The 24,891-nt window shown below is 42.4% G+C and overlaps 1 protein-coding gene across 3 annotated transcripts in view; it reads left to right on the forward strand.

The window, feature by feature from the left end:
- The window catches only part of pkn1a (protein kinase N1a), a 50,963-nt gene that overhangs the window by 19,570 nt on the left and 6,502 nt on the right, over positions 1-24,891 (forward strand). Inside the window, exons 1-14 of one of the 3 annotated variants that reach the window (XM_069167217.1) lie at positions 7,717-7,810; positions 8,553-8,747; positions 11,018-11,123; positions 11,768-11,916; positions 12,499-12,619; positions 18,169-18,314; positions 19,129-19,342; positions 20,214-20,408; positions 21,031-21,140; positions 21,258-21,401; positions 21,728-21,803; positions 22,869-23,004; positions 23,301-23,427; positions 24,458-24,537. In XM_069167217.1, the coding sequence (XP_069023318.1) occupies positions 7,769-7,810; positions 8,553-8,747; positions 11,018-11,123; positions 11,768-11,916; positions 12,499-12,619; positions 18,169-18,314; positions 19,129-19,342; positions 20,214-20,408; positions 21,031-21,140; positions 21,258-21,401; positions 21,728-21,803; positions 22,869-23,004; positions 23,301-23,427; positions 24,458-24,537 (1,841 nt within the window). In that variant the 5' untranslated portion in view covers positions 7,717-7,768. Of the gene's footprint in view, positions 1-7,716; positions 7,811-8,552; positions 8,748-11,017; positions 11,124-11,767; positions 11,917-12,498; positions 12,620-18,168; positions 18,315-19,128; positions 19,343-20,213; positions 20,409-21,030; positions 21,141-21,257; positions 21,402-21,727; positions 21,804-22,868; positions 23,005-23,300; positions 23,428-24,457; positions 24,538-24,891 lie in introns of those variants that run through there. The other 2 variants (XM_069167219.1, XM_069167218.1) reach the window with 2 other exon arrangements.

Here is a 24,891-nt window from a genome sequence, read left to right on the forward strand (position 1 = left end):
GACAAAACTCGAAAAAAAAAAAAAATTTTATCAGATAATGGACAAAATCTCACCATGAAGAGCCTGAAACTAGCAAATATTTATTTCTTAGATAGGAAGTTTTTTTTTAGAGCACAAAAATTAATTCTTCAATGGAGGTGAACCTTGAGTAAAGTTCTTTTTTTTTTTTTTTTTTTTTTTTTTAATTTTAGAAGTTAGCAAGGGTAGCCAAATATTATTTTTGTTTTTACTTCCTGTTTTCAAAAAATGTACAAGGCTGGCTGGGATTGTTTTAGGGTTAGAAGACTGATTGATTGTAGTCATATCAAATGGATCCCGCCCAAACCCAGTGACACACAGTACCATTATAGAAAATGATAAATATTTTGTCTGAAATGTTTTGCAGCTGCCGTTGGACATGTGACATTTCTGTCGTGGCTTTGTTTGCGTCTGCTGCAGTGTGTGAGCGATAATCCAGGTGAGAGGCAAACACGCTGCCCAAAGGTTTGCTTAACAAAACAGCAGCTTACTGGCACGACAGGGAAGTAAGGAAATGAGATAAGGAAATATTGTGAAACAGCCTCCACATTTTCTCCCCTGAGGCCTTTCATCCAAGGAGGAGTTTATGTTCTCCTCTTACCCTTCATCTCGGCTGCATTGTCCAGTACTGAGCAATACCTGAGGCACATTGTCTCTCACTGAGTTTGTTTATTCTGAGATTGTTTGCGAACTCCAGCAGAGAGGTTTTTAAGCCAACAGGTTGAGGGAGCTAGACGGAGTGAAAGCTGGCTAGAGGGAATGTGGGTACAGAAGGAGAGTGAGGGAGCAATATGGGACATTGTTCAAAGGAGTAACAAAGAAAAAGTCTCCCTCCAGTCTACAATGCAAACTGAAACACAAACACACTTTTGATGTAAGACAACACGTTGGCACACATCATTGCCAGTTAGGATACGCCACCTCTCAGAAAAGGCTGTATCTGCTGCTGGACCATGACCTCCTTCTCTGTTCATATCATGTGTGCATGTGTCTGTTAATTCAGCAGGTGGGTGGTGCACTTCAGTCCCATTTGTATTTGTTGCAAGTTTCCTGTAAGATGAATGAGTTTTCAGCAGTCATTATTTGAAAGATTGGTTGCAGCACAGAGAGTAAAGTTTCCTCCACAACTGCTAAAGGGGAAGTGGCCTGTAGGGGGTGAAAACAATGGCTGTCAAGTTGACCAAGTCCCTGGAAAGCATGTCATTAAAATGACAAACCGAGCTTGCGTAACAGAAGAGTTTTCTGCTGTGACGTCCAAGTCTTTTCATTTTGTTCATTTTGAGGGTGAAGCTGGAGACACTTGAGATTGAGGTGCAGAAAGGACACACTGGATGTAGAGCCACACAGGCGAGGAGACGGAGGAGGCCAAGATAAATGGCCTACCAGAGGATCTCGGAATGCATTCAGGCTCATAGCGGGTCAGCCATATATTCTGGAGCTAACCCCCTACGAGTCTTAACAGTGATCATACTATTTAAAAAAAAAATCTATTCTAAAGCGGAGAAGGAGGCAATTAAGTCATTTAAAAGCCAGGTGTAAAGTGCAAAGAGAAGAGGCGCTGAAGGAGATGAGAGTGACGGGGAGCAGAGAAGGAAGATGGAGAAGAAAGGAGAACGGAGTGAGTTGATGTTGGTCGGCCTGGTGGTCGTCAACATGACCACACGGACTAAAGGAGAAACACTGAGTGTTTCGAGTATCATGTGGGTTTGTAAGTGGTGGATCAGGTCCCGATTAATGCCTTTGTCTTCTACTATTGTCATCTTTTCTACTCATACTTCCTACAAGCATCTCCTCCTACATCTGGTCAGGTATATCTGGTGGAGCTTAGCAATGAGGCAAATATGAAGAAATCCGTCAGTAACCACTTCTCTTTATCGTTAATGAGCTGTTTTGGTGAACACTTGACTGGCACAGTTGTTGCACGTTGTAGTTACAGAGTGTTTGCTGAGTCATTGCTGTTCTCTGCCCCGTTCTGACTGCTTCAGCCCCATTTCTCTCCTCCCTCTCTTCCTGTCCCCACGCCGCTCCCTCTTTGTTTGCCTCGTCTGTCTGTCTGTCCCTCTAAAACCGTCGCTAACCACTTCTCCGTCTGTCTTTTTCATGAGTGCGACTGGACAAATTAGCTGTCGTTTTTGCCAGATTGTATTTTCTCCCATCTCTGGGACAGATGGTCCCTCTGCTCATGATTGCTCCATCTACAATGCCAGTCAAAGACTTTTACTGTACCCTCAAAAATAATGTGTTCCTGAATTCATGTTTTGATGACTTCTCATCCAACTTCTTTGTATTTTCCCAACACATAAAAGCCGCCAGCATGCAGCCAACCTTCCCCTCCATGGGAACAGTAAATGCTTTGTTTGGTTTTTATTTCCATCTTTGTCCATGTCGACAGTCTATTTCTGGGCATCATACGCCGTCCGCTTACTCGCCTCACTCCCACTCCTCGCCTCTCTACCGTGCAGTCAGTCAGTTTGTCAAGAATAGGAAATGGTATTTCCTGCAGGTTCATTTTTTTTCAGCAGGACAATACAAATTGGCCCATGTGGTAGTCGAAGATGTCTGCAGGAAATTACATGCAAGTTCCTCTAAATCCATTACAGAAAGCCACTGCAGACTCATGCTTCTGTTCTAGGTTGTGTGTCTGTGTCTGTGTGTGTGTCAGAGAAAGCTGATCGGTTCAGCAAACCTCATCTACAGTGCATGGAGCGTTAGTCCAGGCAGCAGCATGGCTGAGGGGGGCAGTTCTGGTTTCTGGTCAGTCGGTCGTTTCAGCTCCATCAGTTTGGTCCAAAGTTGAACATCTCAACAACTATGAGCTGACTGACTTTGGTGACTTTTTCATCTGGTGACATCGTCAGATCAAAATTTTATTTTTATCTTTGGTTTTTCGACCAAATGCCTGCAAGGTAAATGACATTCCCGTCATCCTCAGCTGTGTGTGAAGTGCTAATTAGCACACGTTAGCATAACACGCTAACCTAAGGAGGGCTGAGTATTGTTCAAAAACACGTTATGCCGATACCTTGACTTTAAAACCTTTAATATTTCAATACCAATTTTACAAAATCCATTTTAAGAAAATGTAAATTACACATTGCGGTACAAATTCTTAATCTTCATGGATTTGAGAGGGAGAGAGTGTAACAGGTTGTTTTCTGTTGCCACAATTAACAGATGTTGCCCAAACCCCTCATGTTATCTTGGATGCTAGCTGGCCGGCTCCACACAGAGAAGCCTCATTACTGCAGTGTAATTCAGACAGTGATGTTTAATATTGATTTGATCTTTGTCTTTGTGGGCGGCTAGAGTCTATCTATGTTAACTCCTGTGGCTCACTGATGATGACGTGCAAAAGTTATAAACTGTGTTGATGTAGCAGAAGTATCAAAAAATGTGGTGCATTTATGAAAGTAGTCGCTCATTTCAGACCATCATCAATGAGCTGGTTCACTTTTGCTCTCATAATAAATACTCACCTGCTGCTAAAAGAGATTCATCAGTCTTATTGAGTTGAGAGTCAATTACCAATACCATCTCACAGGAACCGGTTCTTTCCTCTTCCTCTTCTTCGCGCTTACTCCTCTATTATTAGCTGTCACTCTGAGCACAGTCAGAGCTCATCTGTCCTTCCTCTTATCATGTTGGAGTCGCATTTAAATTGGCCTTTTCACTTATTGTCGCTTTCAACAGCCAACCCCCAAAGTGTTATTTGGACTGAGTGAGCCGCAGCCATAAGAGTGCAGCGATCACACCCTCTATAATAACACGGCTCTCTCCATCAGAACTGGGCTGAGCTCTGTGGCCTCGCTCCCCAGGAGACATGTCCTCACGTTTCACTGGGAACCGAGAGGGGTTTTGTGCGCCTGTTTGCGTGTCTGTGTGAGCGCGCATTCATTAAAAGTGGATATCTCTCCTCCTATTTTTGTCCATGTCATACACGCTTGCACGACCACGCCTGTCCATGACCTCTGTGTGGACACTATCTCGGTTTCAGAGTGGTCACTATCACTCGTTAGGAAATCTCCCAGGCAGTGGAGGACACACACACACACGCACACGCACACGCGCACACGCGCACACGCACACACACACACACACAAAACGGCTCTTCACCCACGTTCTGTCTTGTTCTTCTCTGTCCAGCTCGAGGCTCCTCTGCGCTGCTCACACAGTCTAAATGAATTAGCCTCGCTTGGTGCCGTTATCTATTGAATTAGCTCGTCATTACTTTCCTGGACAACACTGCTGAATGTTCCTCCCTGGGCGAGCGCACTAACAAGCTGCACGAGTCATTCGTGCCCATGAACTGTTGCCATCTTTGCAGTGTTACACGGGTTCAGCTGCTAGAGAATGAAGTTGATTGTTTTCTTTCGGTTTCTTGTCTTTGACCGGTGAGCTCAACTCTTTGAGACGGTGTCGGCCTAAGAAGAGTGTCACCATGACTGATATGACTCATCTGATGCTTCCTCTCTGCAATACGCACTGAAGTGTGTCAGATCACTACTGTAGACATCTGCTGCTGCTGGCGCGTCTTCAACACATGTTGTGCTGGAGGTGACGGGAGACGCGCTCCCACCAACTAGACAGAGGACACATCCCGCAGGGTGTCACACTGAGCTATCATTGATACTGAAGAGCTGCTAATGTTCGTAATGTAACCTTACAGTCAGAGTCAGGGTTGATCCTAACTGCTGATAGATTTCTCAGTAAAGTCAAATTTATCTGACATGTTTTCAAAGAATTGATAAGAGTGAATTCAAGTTACTCCCTTTGCAGAATGAACTTGCACAATTGCTGGATTTGATTAAGACCCAGTAGTTGTAAAAATAGTCTTTTTTTTCTTCTTCTTTTTTTATGTATTGGAGAAGTTTTTATGTTTCATGTTTCAATAAGACAAACTCTGTTACAGTTTTGCACAAATATGGCCGTATCTCTACAACATACTCGTCTTTAAAAGCTTTTATTGTGCTTAACCAAAGATGCCGGGGAGGAATTTAGAAAGTAAGAGCTTCAGTGTTATTCTCTGCGGCAGAATACAAGTGCAGGGAAGAATAATATGGCAAATTTATCCAAAGATTCATCTCTTGTCTAACTTTTGGTGAACTCACAATGAATGAAATATTATTTCCAACAAGCTTTAATTCTATTGCATTGAACAAAATAATAATAAATAATATTAAATATAGATGTAAGCCTTTATTTCAAAGTGCTGACTTTGGAACTGATTTTGAATTAAAGAGGAATGTTTACTTGTGATGAAATGATGGTCTGAAGTCAGAGAGCAAAAAATTAAAATCAGTGATTTGTCATTGAGGAAACTGATGAAAAGGAACATAAATGATCACCAAGGAGGACAGTTGCGTGGAAAGCAGCCCAGTCCGACAACACTGAGCACTTGGCAGAGAAATGTAAGAACAGTAAAGTGACTTATTAATAAACACTGACACTCATGAATGCAGTATATCAGTATATCAAAGGCAGCTGTACTCTGTCGTGGATTGAAGAAAGAACCCTCCATTACTCCTCAGGATTTAGTTTTAGTTTACATCAGTAAATAAACTGCAAATGCAGTTTCTCTTGAAATGAACACATAAGGACATGGTTTGTAGTGCAGATTGCTCTGCTGGATTTGTCTTAACTAAAAACGAGTCAAGTGAGCCCCTCTTAGTCGTTAAAGTTGTCCTCACAGTCGATAATCTCTGCACAGATCAGAAACTTGTTACAGAAAATACAAGCAGCCTTCACATTTCTTGCAGTTCTTAATGATTAACCTGCCATCCCCCCAATATGTAACTGTCTTTTTGATTAGGTGTACATCAGCTATACTTAGTGTATAAGGGCTGTCGAGCTGTATTCATAGCAAAAGTCACTTTTATTGACGTTTCTGCTTGAAATTATTGATCAGAGAAGAAGTAGAAGAACTTCAAAAACCTCCATCCAGCTAAATTACACAATAACCTCACCATCTGACAGATAATCTCATGGCAGTGAGGCTAAGCAGAAACACAACCGCCCACAGTAAGACTGAAACTCTGCAGCTTCTTTAAAGCAACAGATCCTCCAGCTGTGACTGACAATGAAATGTAAGCAGCAGTGTTCTTACTGTGCAGGTGTGGATCACATATACAAACACAGCAAAGAGGAGACGCTGAGTGGAGACGGGGAGGATTAACTGTCACGTTAAAGTGACATCTTGGCTGCAAGAAGCTTTCTCGTCATCTTCACCAGTCAGGCTGGATGACGAGAGGTTCACCACACAGGAAGGCTGTAAGAAGGATAACAAAAGAAAAAAGAAAAAAAAAAAGCATCATGTAGACGAGCGACGCTGCTGAAAACTTCCTTTCAAAGCTTTTTAGGGATTTTAAGTGCAACACCGCATGATAAAAGGTAAACTTTTGTTATCTCAGGAAGGGTTGCGATCATTGTTATTATTTACATTTTTTAAAGACTCCCCCTGCAGCTCCAAAGCTGGAATGCTCACCCACTGCATGTGATATGTCCTCTAGCACATAGAATTGTTAACAAGGGTAAAAACTAGATTTTCTTTGGAGAACATTTTCACCAACCTGTTGTCAGTCTGTAAAGGAATATAAATCAAGCAAAATTTAATCTCACGGTTTATAAAGACTGCTTAACAATTAGAATGTAAGGGTCTATTACCATGAAAGGCCCCATGAATGTATAGAGAACATTTCAAAGTTTGTAAACTGAATAAAGTAAAGCCCACTGTTGGGTTGTCTCAACTGTGAGATTAAATCTTTGGTTCTAGATTACACCAAAAGACACTGAGACATAATGATAGTGATATAATTTTTTTTAATAACGGCCTCCCAGTGTGACTGCTGTTCTAACCAACTTTGACACACCAACCAATCAGGAATAAAGAATGAAACAAGGCAGAAACAGAAAGTAGTTTCAGCACAATAGTCCAATTTCAAAACTTTACAGTTTCACAGGGGATGATTTGTTTTACATCTTAGCACTTCAAATCACCAAGCGTTCGTCACATTCCTCAAACTGGTATCGTACATCCTGACAGGCTGCTATTTTTCCAGTTTAGAAGATGATGTTGGAGAAGATAACTCCATCCACTCGTACAGAGATGTTGTCATATTTGTGGGCGAGGAGGAGGAGAATCACCTCTGGGGTTTGTAGACGAGAGGAAGTGAGAAGTCAAGCAGGCAGCAGAAAAGCGTCCCAACCTTAGTCTCTCTGGCTTTGATCCAATACTTGGAAAACGCATCCTTCCCTCGTTTCCGCCCTCAACATTATATCACCGACCCAAGTGAGATCAGAAAAAACTAAAAGAAGCTGTCACTGATTCACCTCCAGCCAGATCTGATTAAACTGGTGAACACAAGCAGCTGAAGGGGACTTGACATCATTTAGGCGTAATGCTGCAGATCCAGGACTGATTCACCAAACCTTTAAGAGGGAGAATATATGTACATGTGTATGTGCAGTGTCTCTGGCCTTTTTTTCTCTGTGCCTCGCTCGTCACTGACAGCAGCAAAATCGCAGAGGAAACAGGAAAGGCCTGAGCAGCTTGGTGTTGGGACGGATATCCTCTCGAGGAGGCGTTCCCCCTCCTCCCTCACTTAACTCTCCCTCTCTTTATCTCTTTTTATCGTTTTTTCCCCCCATTTTTCTCTCGGTGTGGCATTCACCGTTTGGCTGAGCTTGGAAACTAACCACAAATTTCTGTTCCTCTGGAGATTGCTTTTTTGGGTCGTCAAATCTGATTTGAAGCATGTGTTGGCATGGTGACGAAGAGGATGAGGACAGCTCGGAGGTGAAGTGTTGATGATTTGTCTGTTCCTGTAACGGTGCCTGTGATTTCTGGCGATTAAGTGTCTCTCTCTCTCTCCTGCTGATTGTGTCTCGGCCTTGTTGAGTCTCCAGGTCTCAGTTTGTAGTAAGTTGTAGCAGACACGGGGTTGTCATTTTAGTAGGCAGGAGAAAGTTGTGGAGTGAGTGGACTTTCATGTTGGACAATCGGGAAGGAGCGGACCGTGAGAAAACTCTGAGTGAGGACAATGGACAGCACAGGTCATGAGACAGATTTGTAATTCACTTTGATGCTCTTGTATAGTGAGTTGTTGCCCATTCAGCAGGCAGACTCTCCTGAAAATGGCGTCTTTAATGTTATTCTCGAACTTCAGAGATTTTAAAGCTCTCCTTGTAAACAGCTTGAACATTGCGGATATGTATTGAAATGTTATAAACACCAGCTTTGTAAATTTTTTTGTCATTCCTTGCTGCTTCTCCTGCTTCCTTTTCTCGCCTTCTTGTTTTCACACAACTTTTCCTCCAACCCCCATCACTGTGATCTCCCTTTCTTTCCTCCCATTACCATCTTATCTTGCTCACCATCTCTTCCTCTTCTGTCTACCTCACTCTCAACACTCCGTCTTCACCAGGCTGAGGGGGAGTGATGTGTTGGAAATTCATGGCTGACATCGCCTAACTTCTCTTTCCTTTGTCCTCCATTGTTTCCCCCTCCCTCCCTCCTTCCTCTATATCTAACCGTCCAGAGTGACCCGGGCGGGCTGTCGGTTCTGGAGCAGCTTGGTCTGGACCAGAACTCTGACTTTTCCGACTCCAGTGTTCAGCAGCTTCTGGACGAGCAGCGAGAGAGGATCCGCAGGGAGATTCGCAAGGAGCTGAAGATCAAGGAGGGAGCTGAGAACCTGCGCAGGGCGACGACTGACAAGAGGAACGCACATCAGGTACGCCGCAGCTAACCCTTCATCCGCCAGGACTTATTCGAAGTCTCCGACCAAAGCAGCCAAATGTCTTGATTCTTTGGGGGGAATGGAGACTTCAAACAGGTTTCCCACTTAACAATGATACTTTGTATGAGTGTATCGTCCAAATACAAAACCTCAGAAACAAGTCAGGAATAAAAGGACAAGGTTATGGAAGCAGTTTGATTTATAGTCGGAAAATCCTTGAATTGTTATCGTTATAGTAGTGAAAAGAAACCAGTTTAATGACGGCTGTCTGGAACAGCAGCTGATGAGTCAGACAGTAGTTCAGTGGACCTGGATGGATTTGATGGTATATTAAGTCCTTATGCTGTTTGTTTTTACCACAATTCTTTTTAAAGCTCCAAGTGAGCAATGTGTCATCTTTTATTCACACAATTGTACAAAGGTTCATGAGCACCTTTTACTGCATCTAGAGGTGTTGCCTCACAGAGCTCTATCTTATACCCGCCAAAAAGTGACACCAAGTGCAACGTGGGTGTTTTTGAAAGTTTCAGACCAACTCGGATGTCATTTTCCTCATGCAATGGGTTTGTTGGTGTTAAAATGAGCTTTGGTCAGGTTCATTGTTGGGGCATTGTTATCATGAGGCAGCTGAAAGTGATGCGATTGACCTGGTGTTAAGTCAGATTTTACTCTTACTTTCAGGGCATATTATTTGGACAGTAATATGCAGGTGCACATAGTGTGTACACTCTGCTTGTGACATGCAACAGTACATAAAGATCTAAAAGATTAAAAATAAAAATAAAAATTACAATGTGAAAGAATATTTTGTGTTTTTATCCACCAAATCTTCTTAACTTCCTTTTTATATTTAATTTTTTCACTTTTATAGAGCGCTTTGTGAGTTTGTGAACAGGGCCTGCACAAATACACTCTACTGACTCACCTGCTTGGCAAATATGCCTTTATGATAACAACCCACCAAGGTGAAAGTGCACCTGGTTTTTAAAGAAAATGTGAGATGACACACTGATTGATTCAATTCACATTACACACAAAACACATGTATGATTAATTAAGAGATTCAGTACAATGCGTTTGGATTTGGACACACATTAACCCTCGTGTTGTCCTTGGGTCAGCTGTGTTCAACCAAGTTCTATTTTATTTCTATATTTTTATATTTTTTGGGATCATTGGTCATCATTCTTTAAAAAAAAAAAACTCAGCCTCCTTGTCACCAATGATCCCAAAAAATATGAAAATAAAATAGAACTTGGTTGAACACAGCTGCGGGTCATTTTGACCCAAGGACAACACGAGGGTTAAATGCCCTTGTGCCATGTGCTCTAGACTGTTAGCCCAACTGCAGCCCATGAAGTCACTCATTTACTACCCAGAGCTGCCCATCTGGACACCAGCAGCTGTGTCCACCTCTGTCTGATGCTAGAAATGTGCAGCAATACTTGAGCAGTTGGAGGGTTGAATGGTTTACTCATGAGTAGTTGTAGCTTTTAAAGGAGGAATCAGTGTTTAAAGCAAAGTAGGTCAACATCCAACAAGCTGCAGAACAGAAACTGCAAACATGAGGAAAGGGTCACTGCTGTGCCATCATTACCAAACCATCTTTAGACACTTTATTTAACACCTTATAATCTATTTTCATGCATTCATTGATGATTTCTAATATAAATTTTGACCAACTGTTGAATGAATTTTTAGTTGTTTTTTTTTTCTTGAAGGAACTTGAATTAGTCTTTGATCAATCACTTTTAAACACATATTTTTTTCTACGTTTATTACTTTAACTCTCTAAAATGTATTACTTTCATTTTGTAGCAAATTGTTACTGGCCGTTCAACAAGCATCCATAGATCACGATACTGACATCATTTTTATAGACTGAAGGCTGCAGGATGTGTTGCACAGAAGCTGTTTAAGAGTCAGTATTATTCAAAGGCAAAACACAGTCGTTCAAAATGGTCCAATTACTCATGTTTAATTAGAATGAGTAAACACCTTCAGGGTAATAATATAGTTTCTCTCATTTGTCAACAGCAGCATTGTCTGATTGTCTTGCAGAATTAGTTCAAAGAAAAATGTCTGCTCCCATGTGCCTCATTGTTCTTGCATGTCTTATTTATGGTCCGCATGTTGCCCAAGGTATATTTTTCCACTGCTTCACTTGTACACTCATGGTTTCACACTAAAATAAGATACATAATAAGAATGTCTTTCTTCCTAACTATAAATAAATGGTTTAATGCTTGGGTTTTTGCCTGCAGGTGGACAGTCAGCTGCGGTCCTCAAATCGCAGGCTGGACGACCTGCACGCTCAGCTGCAGGAACTGGATGCTTACATTGTGGTGAAGGGAGGAGAGGAGAATAAAGGTACAGTATGTATGTGTTCAAATGTCACTCCTGCAAACTTTAGTGTGTTGCCCTTTAGCTGTCATATCTTTACAGCTGCATTGGTGCATCAGGACTAAAACAAGACATTTCAGGCTGTTCTTGGGCTTCCGGAAACACTTTTTCACCACTTGACATTTTAAAGACCACATTTTTAGCAAAAAAAACAATCAGCAGATTGATAATTTTTGTTTGCAGCTCTACATGTCAGATATTATTAGAAAATATATAAGTAAAATAGCAGGGATGCTTTAAAGCCCTTTGTTCCAGACAAAGACCTCTGGGCAGTAGGAAGGTAATGTGGCCTCAGCAGTCTGTCCTTATTCTATTTGGTTGTGACACCATTTGGAGCCAAAGAAATGCTTCAAGCCGACAGCTTGTTGCCAGATTTTAAATGCTGTAGTGGATCTCTACTCACACAGACAACCATGGCTCAGTCATCAGATCTGTTTCCAAATTGTAGGATATTAATCACCGTGCATTCTGCTGCAGAAATCCAAGAGTGAAACAACATTTTTAGACGTCCCGTGAAATCCCCTCAGGACTATATTCTCTTTAGAGCACACCATGTGAACCCTCATCTTGTTCCTTATTATATAGTCTCCAACCTTTCCTTCTTTCCACAGATGAGTGTCCTCAGTCTCCGGGGGCAGAGAGTCGTACGTCAGCCCACAAGGAACGCATCGCAGCCCTGGAGAGGCAGCTCAACATCGAGCTGAAAGTCAAACAGGGAGTGGAGAATATGATCCCCATCTACGCCAATGGATCCACCAAGGTACAAGACATCTACTCTATCCATGCACACACACACACACACACACACACACACACACACACACACACACACACACACACACACACACACACACACACACACACACACACACATATTCACACTCAGGCACAGCTTACCAGGACAAAGGGAAGGGCACACATTAGACCCCTCCCCCAGGGCTCCAATAACCCACAGTGTGCATGCATTCATGAGCCATAACCTTGGAATCTGCTGACTCAGATGCTGATCTCTACATGTGTATAATCTGACACACCAACTATGCCTCCAAAATGCATACACCTCCTCTCCTCTTAATCACTTAAAAAAAAAAAAAATTTCTCTTTGCCATTTGACCTTGTTAGCCCATACCTGCACTTCCTGCACCCTTTCACCATTTAAAGATTTGAAAGCGGGGATATGAGGGCAAAAGAATTGTCTCTTATTTCTCATTACAATTTTTGTGAATATAACTATAACTTACAAAAAGTGACACCCTTCCTCCGTCATTCCATACGTTTTTATACTGTATGCCTGTTTGTTTCCTGTCATGTGATCTCATTGTTTTGGTACCGTTTCACTCAGGATAAGAAGATGCTGCAGACGGCCCAGCAGATGCAGCAGGACAGCAAGACCAAAATCGACATCATCCGCATGCAAATCCGCAAGGCTGTTCAGGCCACCGAGCACAATGACGACACGCAGGGTGAGTTTCATCAGTTGTCTAAATGAATACAGATCACATGAACCACATTTGAATTGTATTACCTTTTACTTACTTGTGAAAAGGGTCTTATTTTTCCTCATGTACTCTACTTTTTAAACTCCAGTAAACAGTAAAATTGGTCTGTTGTAGATTGATAAAAGGGTTCTAATTTAATTCAATCGCACATAAAGCCAGAAAAAAGTGCGTATTTACGTGATTATTTCTGGTCAAGACATTTTTAGCTCACCAGTTATTTAGATTCAGATTTAAACTGTTAATTTCAATCAGACATTTCAAAATAATACACTGTGATTTATGACAGTGTTCAGCTGGCTGTGACAGGATGCTTTTGCCTGTTTTATTTTTCATCTCATCATCTGCAGTCTTGTTTTGTTCTTCTCTGCATGCCACAAATTTTTCCTGAGCAGCAGCTCCAGACAGCAGACACACATTGTAGCATAAACAGATCAATAAAGAGCCTGCTCATTGTTTCACATCTCTCTCTCTCTCTCTCTCTCTCTCTCTCTCTCTCTCTCTCTCTCTCTCTCTCTCTCTCTCTCTCTCTCTCTCTCTCTCTCTGTCTGTCTGAGTCTTGTCAAGAAGAAGATGAAAAGGATAGTTAGGGTTGATGCACTACGGACTGTCTGTGTGTATGTGTGTCTATTTGTGTGTAGGAGGGGTGGCCAAATATGGGAGAGAGCAATACAGAGACTTTGAAATGGCACACCTGGCACATTACACCAATCGATCAAAGTAGCACACAGATGCACAACAAAGGAAATCCAATCCTCCGACAGATCGGTGGGCAGATGAAGAGTCTCTTTGACGCACAAAAACACACTCGGTGTAACAGTTGTGTGTGTGTGTGTGTGTGTGTGTGTGTGTGTGTGTGTGTGTGTGTGTGTGTGTGTGTGTGTGTGTGTAGAGGCAAAGCAACAAGCGGGTATTAAATGTGTTGGAGTATTTTCATGTGAGTGTTGCAGCACACACACACACACACACACACACACACACACAAACACACTCACACTCGAGTGCTTTTAGTCATGCACTTAAAGATACTATTAAGCAAACAGGTTCTCTGCTCACTTTCTCTCTGGCTCATGACATGTTGTGGCAGAGTGATCAGTTCCAAGGCAGATGAATGACTGAGTGCCGTGAGTGCCGTGGACCATGAAGGCCTCACCACTGGGAAAAAGGGCCGATTGATGATGGTCACAGGGGGTTGATGTTCTCCTTAAGTGCTGAGAGAGAGAGGGGAGAGAATGATGAGAGGAGGGCAGAAGTAAAAGCCAGAATTTTAAGATGGTATTTTCCCTTGGGGCTATCTATTCTTTTATTCTTATGTCAGGCAGAAGGAGCTGATGGCTGTTAAGAAAGTGGGTGTCTTTTAACCTTCCTGCTGTGCTCCGTTCTTTCGTGACCCGTTTTTACAGCCATTTTGATGCAACGAAAAACCCAAGTACAGCAGGAAGGTTAAGGCAAAGAAGACAATGGCCATTCGGAAGAAATATTAAAGGGCCCTTCAAGGGTGTACTTTATCCATCTGTGTCTTCATGATGAAAGCCTACATGGTTTCTAATGACCTGGTGATCTTTTCACAGCTATACGGTGTTAAAATAATGTTATAGATGTCCATGTCCAGACTGAGCAGCAATGCTCTTTAAAAGGTTCTCCACCAAATTTATTTTGAATGAAAAGATCACATTGAAAACAATGCAGAGCTACTGACCTTTGTATTCCACGCCTCCTTTTCCTGGTCACAAACCTGGTGCCTACAAACCCTCAGCCATTAACCGTTTGTATCCTCAAGTCTAAAGCCTCAAGAGTTGAGGAGCAGGTAACAGGGACCTGGTTTGTGGCCTCCTGATTTTCTTTTTAACTTTCAAACTAAAATGTTGTTATGTGACATCACTGGAGGCAATAGACAAACATTTAGACTTGTCATTGTAGGGAACATAGAGGTCTTTTAATGATGGCTGAGTTCCATTAAATGTCCCTGTGAACCTTGAAAGTTTAACAACATGCTCCAAAAGCAGGACCTCCCCTAAAAGGAATGCAGACATCATTAATGCACCTGTGCGTTCCCTACAAGTCTAAAGGACTATTTATCAGACTCCAAACAGCTCCCCCTGGAGAAACATGAGGTTTTATGCAAAGACCTGTAAACAGACTTCAATGTATAACACATCGGTTTCCCCTTTAAATTTTATTATGCGCAGCTTGTTGTGCTCATGTTTCTCTACACTTTCTCCATTTGGTTGTCTCTCATGGTAACGCAACATGCACGTAAATGTTCCCCTACTGTGCTGCTGTCCCTCACTGTCTCTTCGTTGTTTCTGTCCCTCTTCTTGAACCCACACACACACTCCCGGGGTTGTGTGTACAGTGTACACACACAGTCTTTCAGGCACCACACCCGGCTGAAGGGTCATCTAGCAGGGTCTGCTGCTCCAGGCAGAACACCTTATTAGGAGATAAAAGCATCCACATCACCACTAGCCCCCCCCCTCTTTTCCTTTCTCATGTCTCATGCAGCTTTTTCGAAAGCTCATAACTCATAAGAATTATTCCTGATCCCTCCGCTGTGTCCTTCTGTCCTTCTTCACTGATCTGATACTGTACTTGAATGTGTCATATGTCTCTGTTTAGTGCTATTTATCCTATTGTCCTTTTCCTTGTCTCACCTCTTCTCTTCCCATGTCTGTGTGCTCCATTGTGTTCGATGCCCTCTGAGAGGAGGCCACTGTGCCATTAAACCAACCACTTCGCTGTAATTGTGCTACTCTGAGATGTCTGTTTTTTTGTGTGGTTTTTTTAAGGGAGGGAGTTTGAATATGCTTTAAAATTTGACTTGAGAGCGTTGCACCTCGTTACCATTACCCAGTCCTTGAAATAAGTAATTGTGCATGTTCATCACAGGCACTGGTTGCATTTTTCTCATCAGTCTACGGTTAAAATTAACTGGAAATATTAAATTGTACATAAAGGCTATAATTGGTGATTTTTCTTTTGGTTAAGTATTGTTGCAGTACATCTTGTTACTGTTGGCTGGGTAACGATAAGGTCGTTTTACAAATATAAAGGAGGAGAGTTGTTGTTTTTTTAACTGCTGGGTGATGGGTCCATTTGGAAACACAGATTGGAGCTAAAGCTAACGCAGCTCGCTGAGGAATACTCAGAGGCTGCCTGCCTCCAGGCGCTACTAATGTTTTCTTCGTCTGACTCTTGTGCAATACATCACATGCATTACGGCATCAACCTAACTTCCCTTTAACACACCGCTGCCACAACAAGAGAACTTCAAAGCTGTAGTAGGTAACTTTGAGAGGAGAGCGGACTGAGCCTCACAATTTGAAGGAATACAACTCTCGGTCTCCTCCTCCCGCTGCGCTCCGACCCCGCCCCTCTCCTCTCTTCCCTCTCCTCCCTCTCCTCTCCTCCCCTCCCCATGCCCGCCCCTCTCCTCTCCTCTCCTCTCCTCTCCTCTCCTCTCCTCTCCTCTCCTCTCCTCTCCTCTCCTCTCCTCCCCTCCCCTCTCCTCTCCTCTCCTCTCCTCTCCTCCCCATGCCCGCCCCTCTCCTCTCCTCTCCTCCCCTCCCCATGCCCGCCCCTCTCCTCTCCTCTCCTCCCCTCCCCATGCCCGCCCCTCCCGTCCCCGATGAGGAGGCTTCGTGCACGCGCACTCATTAACATCGGCAAGTGAAGAGGCAACATGGCGCAGACACCCACCGGTAGGAAACACAAACTCAACTTCTCCCCAGAAGCAACATGCTTCACAGTAACCTTCGCCCGCTTATACTTCAGCTGGAAACGTGGTCCTCAATTCACGACTTTTTCATTTCGCAACAAGTAGTCCAACTTTGTAATAAAGTAACGTGAGTGTTTCTGAAAGCACAGTAATCTTATTACATATGTAACGTCTGCCAGCAAATTAGTTGCGCTAACACAGATGACAAGCCAGTAAATGATCCGTTTATTTACTCGTCGGTTTATAAAATGTGTTGCATTTTTATCTGGATTGGTTGAAACGTCACGGGTTTGAGAGCCAGACACTGGGCTCAGCAGGCGGCGAGGTAGCCGTGTATGAGGTGCATAAGGCCGGGGTGAGGAGGATGGAGCAGGTGGGCGTCAGGTGGGCCGAGGACATCGTTTGGGTTAAAAGTTTCAGATGGCAGAGGATTGAATACAAGCAGCCTCAACCGTCGTTTCTAGACACGTGATGTAGTTGTTGTTAGCTGTTTAGCTGTGGATGCTATGAGACAGTGTAAACATTGCTGCTGTGCCTTTTGTTCCCTCTCGGAGAAAATTCAACACCTTGATTTACATCAAGGCAGTTTTGGAGCAATGTTTGTCCAGCGACCCCAGCCTGACATCACACGTGACGTCAACAGCCAGTTGTTACCTGCTGCCAGATGTCAGCTCCACAGATCCTGGTGGGACAACAACACAAGCGGTTCATTCCTCGGCGGATACAGCTGCTGTTGCTATAAACTGTTGTGAAAAACTGGACATAGATTTGTTTTTGTTTTTATATCTTTTATATCTCTCCATATATTTCCAAATATTTATGTCACTACCATAATTTCTTCTCCAATAAAGTGTGATTTCTAAAGTGATTGGATTCTAATTGCATGAATGTAAAAAACCAAATGTATTACTTTACCATAATATATTATCAAAATACTTTTTTATACTAGACAATTTAAAACATTATTGAACAGTTGGAGAAATTACAATCGCCGGGTAAATACTCAGCAAGCAATGTCTGAAAAGCAATGTCTAAGAAAATGATCAAAGACCACTGATAACAACACTTTAGAATATATTGTCAAACTTTATTTGGTTTAAGAATAAAACAAAGTAAGTTGGTTGCAGAGGCATAATGCAACATAAACCTTGATGCTGGAAGTCAGGATTCCTCATCTGCCCTCTGTGGTGACCTCTGACCTGTAGAAAGGGCAGAAAGAATTAGGAATGTGATCACAGTTTGATTTATGAATCATCACAATGGTATTTATTTAGGGGAAAAATACTTTTTTAAACTAATCCTGATTCATGTCAGAATTTAGCCTTGCTTGTTTTTTTAATACATTATCGTGCCTCTTCCAGTAACGATAAGGAGGACAGTGGTGTAGCTGTGAGAAGTCAACCATAGCTGACCAGTCTAAAATGTAAACTGCTAACAACAGTGATAATTTTGAATAAAGTGACACAATCATTTACTTACTGCAAAAAGGTGTAGAAATAAAATTTTGAGGACTAGCCTATCCCAACTCACTTAGGGTGAAGGCAGGGTATACCCTGGACAGGTTGCCAGCCTATCACAGGGCCATGTAGAGACAGATGGAAACAAGGAAGCCAGGGTACCTGAGGGGAACCCATGCAGGCACAGGGAGAACATACAGACTCTGCACAGAGGGCCCCAGGCCTGGATTTGAACCCTGCACCTTTTGGCTGTGAGGTGACAATGCTAACCACTGCACCACGGTGCTGCCTGAACAGCCTGACTTGAACTGTGTAAATCCTCTTCTCTCACCTCTATGCAGGTAACCACGACCTGTGCGGGGTGGAGCTGCGAATCGAAGAGCTGAGACATCACTACAGGGTGGAGCACGCTGTTGCTGAGGGGGCCAAAAACGTCCTCCGACTCCTGGGGGCCAGCAAGGTTCAGGACAAGAAAGCTCTGTCTGAGGTGAGATAAACAACACACACACATCCTGCAAGATGTTTTCTCTCACACTTCACAAAGCAGACACACCTGTGTAAGCTGTATCAGTGACATCATCATACGGACACACCTGCTGATGTTGATACAGGTGTTTATTTTATTTGATCATATATATACGTTTTCACTGAAATCATGTTTTGCTGAGATTAAAGCAGTTTTTACAACGTCGTGACATCCTCAGGTATCCGGATGTGATATAATTTGACTTTTAGTCCAGAAAAGCACAGGATACCAAAAGCAATGCAGCAAAAAAGTCTTCTGTGAAGACGGACATTTCAGAGAGCAGCTTCAAGTGCTGTAATGTACAGTCTCTGCTCATAATAACATTTGAGAGATATCTTCACGACAGCACACTTGTCTTCCATTGCCTCCACAAATCAAAATGTCAGTGCGGGTGTTGATGGTTGTTGATCAGCACCAATGAACCACCTGTTCTTCCACTATGTGCTGAAATTTCTGTCTTTTAAACCTCACTCTTAAGTCTTTACTATTCTGTAACTCCACCACAAAAGTCATGCAAACCTAACTTATAACTTTTGAATATGATGCAACAAGCAAATATATTTTGATCATCTCTACAGTCATGTATAGCCTGATAAACACATCAGATGAGCAGTTAATTGCTTTCAAATGAGACTAAAATAAGATGTGATGCTTGGTGTTCACCGTGAGGTAGGATGGACAGCTACTTGAGTACTTGATGTCTACCTAACAATTTAAGGGGTCCCCCATGGGAAATTAATGTGTATTAAAGCCTCAATGTGTCGATGCTCTGCAGGCACAGTCTCGTCTGAGCGAGGCGTCTCAGCGGTTGGACCTGCTGAGAGATTCTCTGGACCAGCGTCTGGCGGACCTGCCGGAGGACCATCCCAAGGCCAGCGTCATCAAAGAGGAGCTGGTCCTGGCCTCCTCACCGGCATTCAGCTCCCGCCACGGCGCCCCCTATCTTCACAACCAGTACAGCACCCTCAATAAGCCCTCACCTCTCACTGGTACGTTTATGTCAAATAAAGTTATATGAAGGTATAGACGCTCAGTGAGTCGGACTCAGAAGGAGGCAGACACCTGCACGCTTCCGCACAGTAACATTGCTCATGTATGAACTCCACCAGATGAAACCTGTCACCCAGGTACAATTCAAATTTAGATTTATGAAATATTTACTGAATTGTATTGTTTAGATGAGCACAGGAGCTTACAGAAAAACATTTCAGACATACTAACTGACTGCCACAGTAGGAAATACATAGAAGTGGACCTAATTAGTGTATTTGGAGCTGTCTATCAATCGATTTAGTGGGATGAGATTTTCCCTGCTGTTCTTTGAAATCAAGAAACCATCTGGATGAACGCTGGAACCTTTTCAACAACAAAAGGCAGACAGATCAATTCATTTTCACTTAATTTTAGGAACATTCAGCACTTCTTTTTTGTGATAATGTGGTTAACAAACATTAATGCAAAAAACTGTCTGAAAGGGATTTTTTTATTTTATTTTCAGACACGTTTGTTAAATAAAAGAACCTGTTGTTGTGCTCGTGCACAGTAGTAAAGTTAATATCCTTTTATGTACAAGCTCGTTTTTGTTCTAGCACGAGTAAATTCATATGAATATGCAACAAGTCTGTAATGGCTTCAGTGATTTTATTTCCATCCATTTATGGCTAGTTGTAGAAGCAGTCTCTAGGCTTTATGCATGTGCATAGAGTTTAAAGATGTGGATGCATGTGTACACAAGGTAAAAAGCATATATGTTTATAGCATCTGCAAAACTTTTCCTTTTGAATTGAGACAGATTAATTTGGTCTTAGTGTCGTTTGATCTGTTATTGGTTTCACATGCATCGTTTTCCTCTGTCTTCAGGTACCTTACAGGTGCAGGTGCTCGGCTGTGTTGGGTTGTTGGAAGTGGTCCCAGGTCGCAATAAAGGAACAGCTGTCATGCTGCCCTGCTACAGCCCCGGAGACACCAGGTCCTTCATGAGAGGCAGCAAGGGACTCTACGGACGCAGCGGCTCTGTCAGCGGGAAGACGCCCAGCAAGACGGACGAACTCTCCTGTAAGTGGCCGGATGAGTCTTTGTCTCTCAACATCTTATTTTCAATGCAATGCAGCTAATCCATGTTAACTGTGTTGGTGAGACTGACGGTACTCACTGTAGGCTGGTCAGATTAGATAACACAGGTCACTGCTCACATACAGCAACATCAGCAATTTTCACGCGATTGATTTAATACTCTGAAAAGGCAGTTCTCTAGCAGCTTTTTATGGTCTTGCACTTTCTGCTGCAGCACTTTCTGCTGCGTCTCCAAGGAAACAAATGGCACTCCGTAATCATCTGTATTTCATAGAATGCAGAGTTTTTAAATCTGCTGTCTGGGGTTCATGAAACGAGTCGTTCTATTGCGGTTGTGACACGTTTTCGTAAATTTTTCCACAATTCAACCACCATTTTACAGCCGCAACAGTAGTGCGGGGAAAGCAGCGCAGCCTGATGTGAGCACTGCAATGTTTTGTAATTACTGTCACTGGCAGAGAGGAGACAGAAACTCTGCACTGCTGATTTAAATTAGATTACGTATTGTAGTGTAAGCGTAAAGTCATTTTTATTTTTATACAGGTTCAGGCTGAAGTGCATAGGAATGTCACCTAAAGAGGAAATATTTGTTATATGTGTGTAGCTGAGGTGAGCGCGGTGCTAAAGCTGGATAACACAGTGGTGGGCCAGACAGCCTGGAGGACTGTGGGAGAACAGGCCTGGGACCAGACCTTCACTGTGGAGCTGGAAAGGGTCAGTATGCACATCCACTCCCACAAATCTGCACATTAACACGAGACATGATGCAAGTATCCTTCGTGACAATAAAAGGCCCTTTTTTCCCTGTGTGTCTTTGTGTGTGTGTTTTAGTCGAGGGAGATGGAGATTGCAGTCTACTGGAAGGACTACCGCTCGCTGTGCGCTCTGAAGTACCTGAAGCTGGAGGAGTTCCTGGACAACCAGAAACACAGAGTTCAGATGGAGCTGGAGCCTCAGGGCCTGCTGCTGGCGGAGGTATACAGTAATCACACACAGACACACACAAATCATGACACAACATACTCACGCAACCAAGAAAAAAATTGGGAAAATGACAGCTATACACAAAAGTAGACATACATGTGTTGCATACATGACACGTAAGTGCTATACAAGAATATTCAGATGTGTGCACATACACCTACTCACTAGCTGTCACCTGCACCTGTGCTGGGAAACACTGCTTTGATATCTCATACTTGAAAGGTTTTGTCTGAGTGTGATGTCTGTAAATGAAATATGGGTGTGTTAGGGGGGTTTGTTTGTTTGTTTGTGATGTTTTGTTTTTGTGTGTTTTCCAGGTGACCTTCTATAACCCGGTCATTGAAAGAGTTCCTCGCCTCCAGAGGCAGAAGAAAGTCTTTTCTAAACAGCAAGGTGGGAAACTGACAGAGTTTAGAGGAAAAATAATCTCTGATGATATTCTTCTGTTTTCTACTCAACAGCCTGAGTGCAGTTCATACAGAGAAACATCAGAAGCAGGTTTATTAAACTGTAATAATCTTAATGAGGAAATTAACGCAATCTGAGGGGAAGCACACTGCTGTTAAATCTTATGTTTGCTGTATTTTCCATTTAGAACACAGCACCCTCCAGTGGTGAACAATCTTGTTATTCAGATAGCATTTATCGAAAAGTGCATTATTAGAAAGTTTTACATGATCAATATTTCAGCCTAGCATCTAAAATTCAGCATCTAAAATGATCTGATGATGTGATGGATCATGATTTTATTCCAGACAGTCAAGATGAGGAAAAAACAAGATCCTTGCGATATAATGATTATAAAGGAATCATGTTATCTGTAAATTATAATTTGACACCTCTATTTGACCGGATTAACCAGACAAGACAGTTTTCGGTTACATCAGTCTCTGACATTGATTTATCTTTTTACACTAATTTGGCGCAACCAGGTTGTATTTTTATTTTATTTTTTTATCATGTGCACGCTTTTTCACTATCTAGTGTAAATAATGTTTATTTTTCATAGAACAACTAATCTTCCTCATATTTGACGCGTGTGTGTGTGTGTGAAAAGATGTCATTGCCAAGACTATTTTATTGTTAATATAATGTAATTTTTTTTTTTCAGTAAAACTCAAGTTTTAGCAAAAAATGCTAAGTCAGTCACAATTCTTTTCTCAATTCATATTTCTAAAGGAGCAAAAAGCAGTTTTTGAATAGATCAAAATGTTTCAGACTTGGGTTCTTGTATACCGCCTCCTGGTTTCTTTCTCAAAAGAAAAACAACTAATATACCTCAAAGGAACACAAATGTGAAGTTTTTGATTACGGAAAGCTGAACAGTTTTAAAAGCTCAGGTGTGTCTTCAGTCTGATATAGATACTTATGAGTGTGGGTGATTAATGACGATCTGCTCTGCAAGACATTACTGACTCTTAAATGTGTGCGTGTGTGTGCGTGTGTGTGTATTTCCAGGCAAGGCGTTCCTTCGGGCTCGTCAGATGAACGTGGATATCGGCACGTGGGTGAGGCTGCTTCGAAACGCCATCCCCACTGTCAACAACTCAGGAACCTACAGTCCCAACGCACACAGCCTGACACTCAGCTCTGGGTGAGACATTCGCAGATAACACAAACATCACACACAGCAAGCCCAAGTAAATGGCACACAAGCTGCACAGACGTACACTGGAGAAACACTCCGCATCTGGGTGTGACCTTTGATAGCCGTCAGTCAGACGTTGCTATCAAACACAGCAGCATTCCTTGAACCTTTTCCCCTGTGTTTCCTGATGATGAATATAGCACGCGATGCTTTTTCTACCCTTTCGTGTTTTTTTGTGTGTCTGTTTGTCCGTCTGCATTACCATGTTGGTCTGTTTGTGTGCGTCTGCGTGGATTTTCCAGGGAGATCTCAGTGGAGAAGTTGAGTCTGGACAGCGACTCTCCGATGAGAGGCGATTACAAGAGAGACTCAGACACACCCACTCCGGTGAGACGGACAGAGACAGGAGACACCTGGGAAATAGGGGAAGTGAGTGATGAGGGTTGGTGTATAAAAAAGGTCATTTTAAACAGCTGAAGTAAAACGTGCTAAACCTGAATTCCCAGGAAAAGAGAAAAGTAACTGATCTCCTTTGAATATCAAAATATGAAATAAATCAACACAGTTGCACCTTTCTTACTTTAATCTGAGAATGTTGTAAATGTCTATAATGTAGGCCATAATAATTACAATTTAGGTTGAGTTTGAACTGTATTTTTAAGATGGACAAATCTTTCTCGGATTTCTGTCATTCACAACGAGAGTGCAAAACTTAACTTTGAGTGACAACAAGTGAAAACAAACTGCTTTTGACGGAATTATTAAGTTTCCCCCTAATAACTGTCAATTTGATTAAAAAAATGTTCAATCGATTTCTTTTTTTCTCACTCTATAATATCTGAAAATTATTAGTTTGTTCATTTCAATGAAACTTACTAATTTGCGTTTATGTTTGAAACTATTTTTGTATTTGGATACTATGTAAACTGACAGCAGGACACAGTCAATGTCAAACCTTTCATGCCATCACTTACATTTTTTTAGGTGGTCCAAAGTTTTAGTTTTTCCGTGTAATTCAATTCCAAAGTGATATATATATCGTTTTATACTGATTTTGCGAGCACTCAGTTGGGCATCTTTCCCATCTGTACAGTCTCTCTCATATTATGTGAATGAAAAAGCTACTGAAATATCTTTACGGTCAGTTCTCTGTTTCTATGTCACTGTACTTACCGCCAGCTGTTCTTCCTGTTAGCTGCACAGCTACAGTGGAGTTAAAACGACACTGGCCGTCCAATGTTTTCTCACCAGGCTGTTTAACATATAAATCTACTGGGAGGAGGTTATTTTCATAAAACACGGCTTTGTGGATTTTTGGTCCAGTCTATCTGGTTTGAAACACAGAGCAGGGACAGTAAGTTTCACCTCCAAACTGTGCTTCTTGTCTTTCATTTTGTGTCATCTTTTGTCTCTGCGTGTCTTTTCCTTTATGTCTCTTCCCTTGCATGTCCTCCATAAGGACCGACAGCCAGCCATCGAGCCCTTCTCCCCCCGAGACCTCACCCCTGAGTCCCCTGTCCTCACCCCATCTGTCAGCAGGTACACACACATGCACAGAAACACTTTTTTGCCCTATGTGCAACATACTTGTTTGTGTATTAATAACAAATAGGCCTTTTTCACAGATGACATTTTGACTTGTGGCAAAATGAAAAGCACGACTGTAAATTATGAAATTAATTTAATTTTGGGCAGCAAAGGTGTGCAGTGGTTCGCACTGTCGCCTCAAAACATCCTCCGACTTTTTAAGTTTTCCCTTCCACCGTCATAAATCATGCAGGTATTAAATATGTAGGTATGATTGCAAGTGTGAAAGGTCATGTGATTGACTGGCGGCCTGTCCAGTGTGACCCCGCCCTGGAAGAATTGCATTAACCGGCCTGTCTTACCGAG

The sequence above is a fragment of the Embiotoca jacksoni genome, unplaced genomic scaffold (assembly GCF_022577435.1).
Source record: "Embiotoca jacksoni isolate LCO1_2020_lvr unplaced genomic scaffold, fEmbJac1.0.p SCAF_4, whole genome shotgun sequence".
NCBI classification, from domain to species: Eukaryota; Metazoa; Chordata; class Actinopteri; family Embiotocidae; genus Embiotoca; species Embiotoca jacksoni.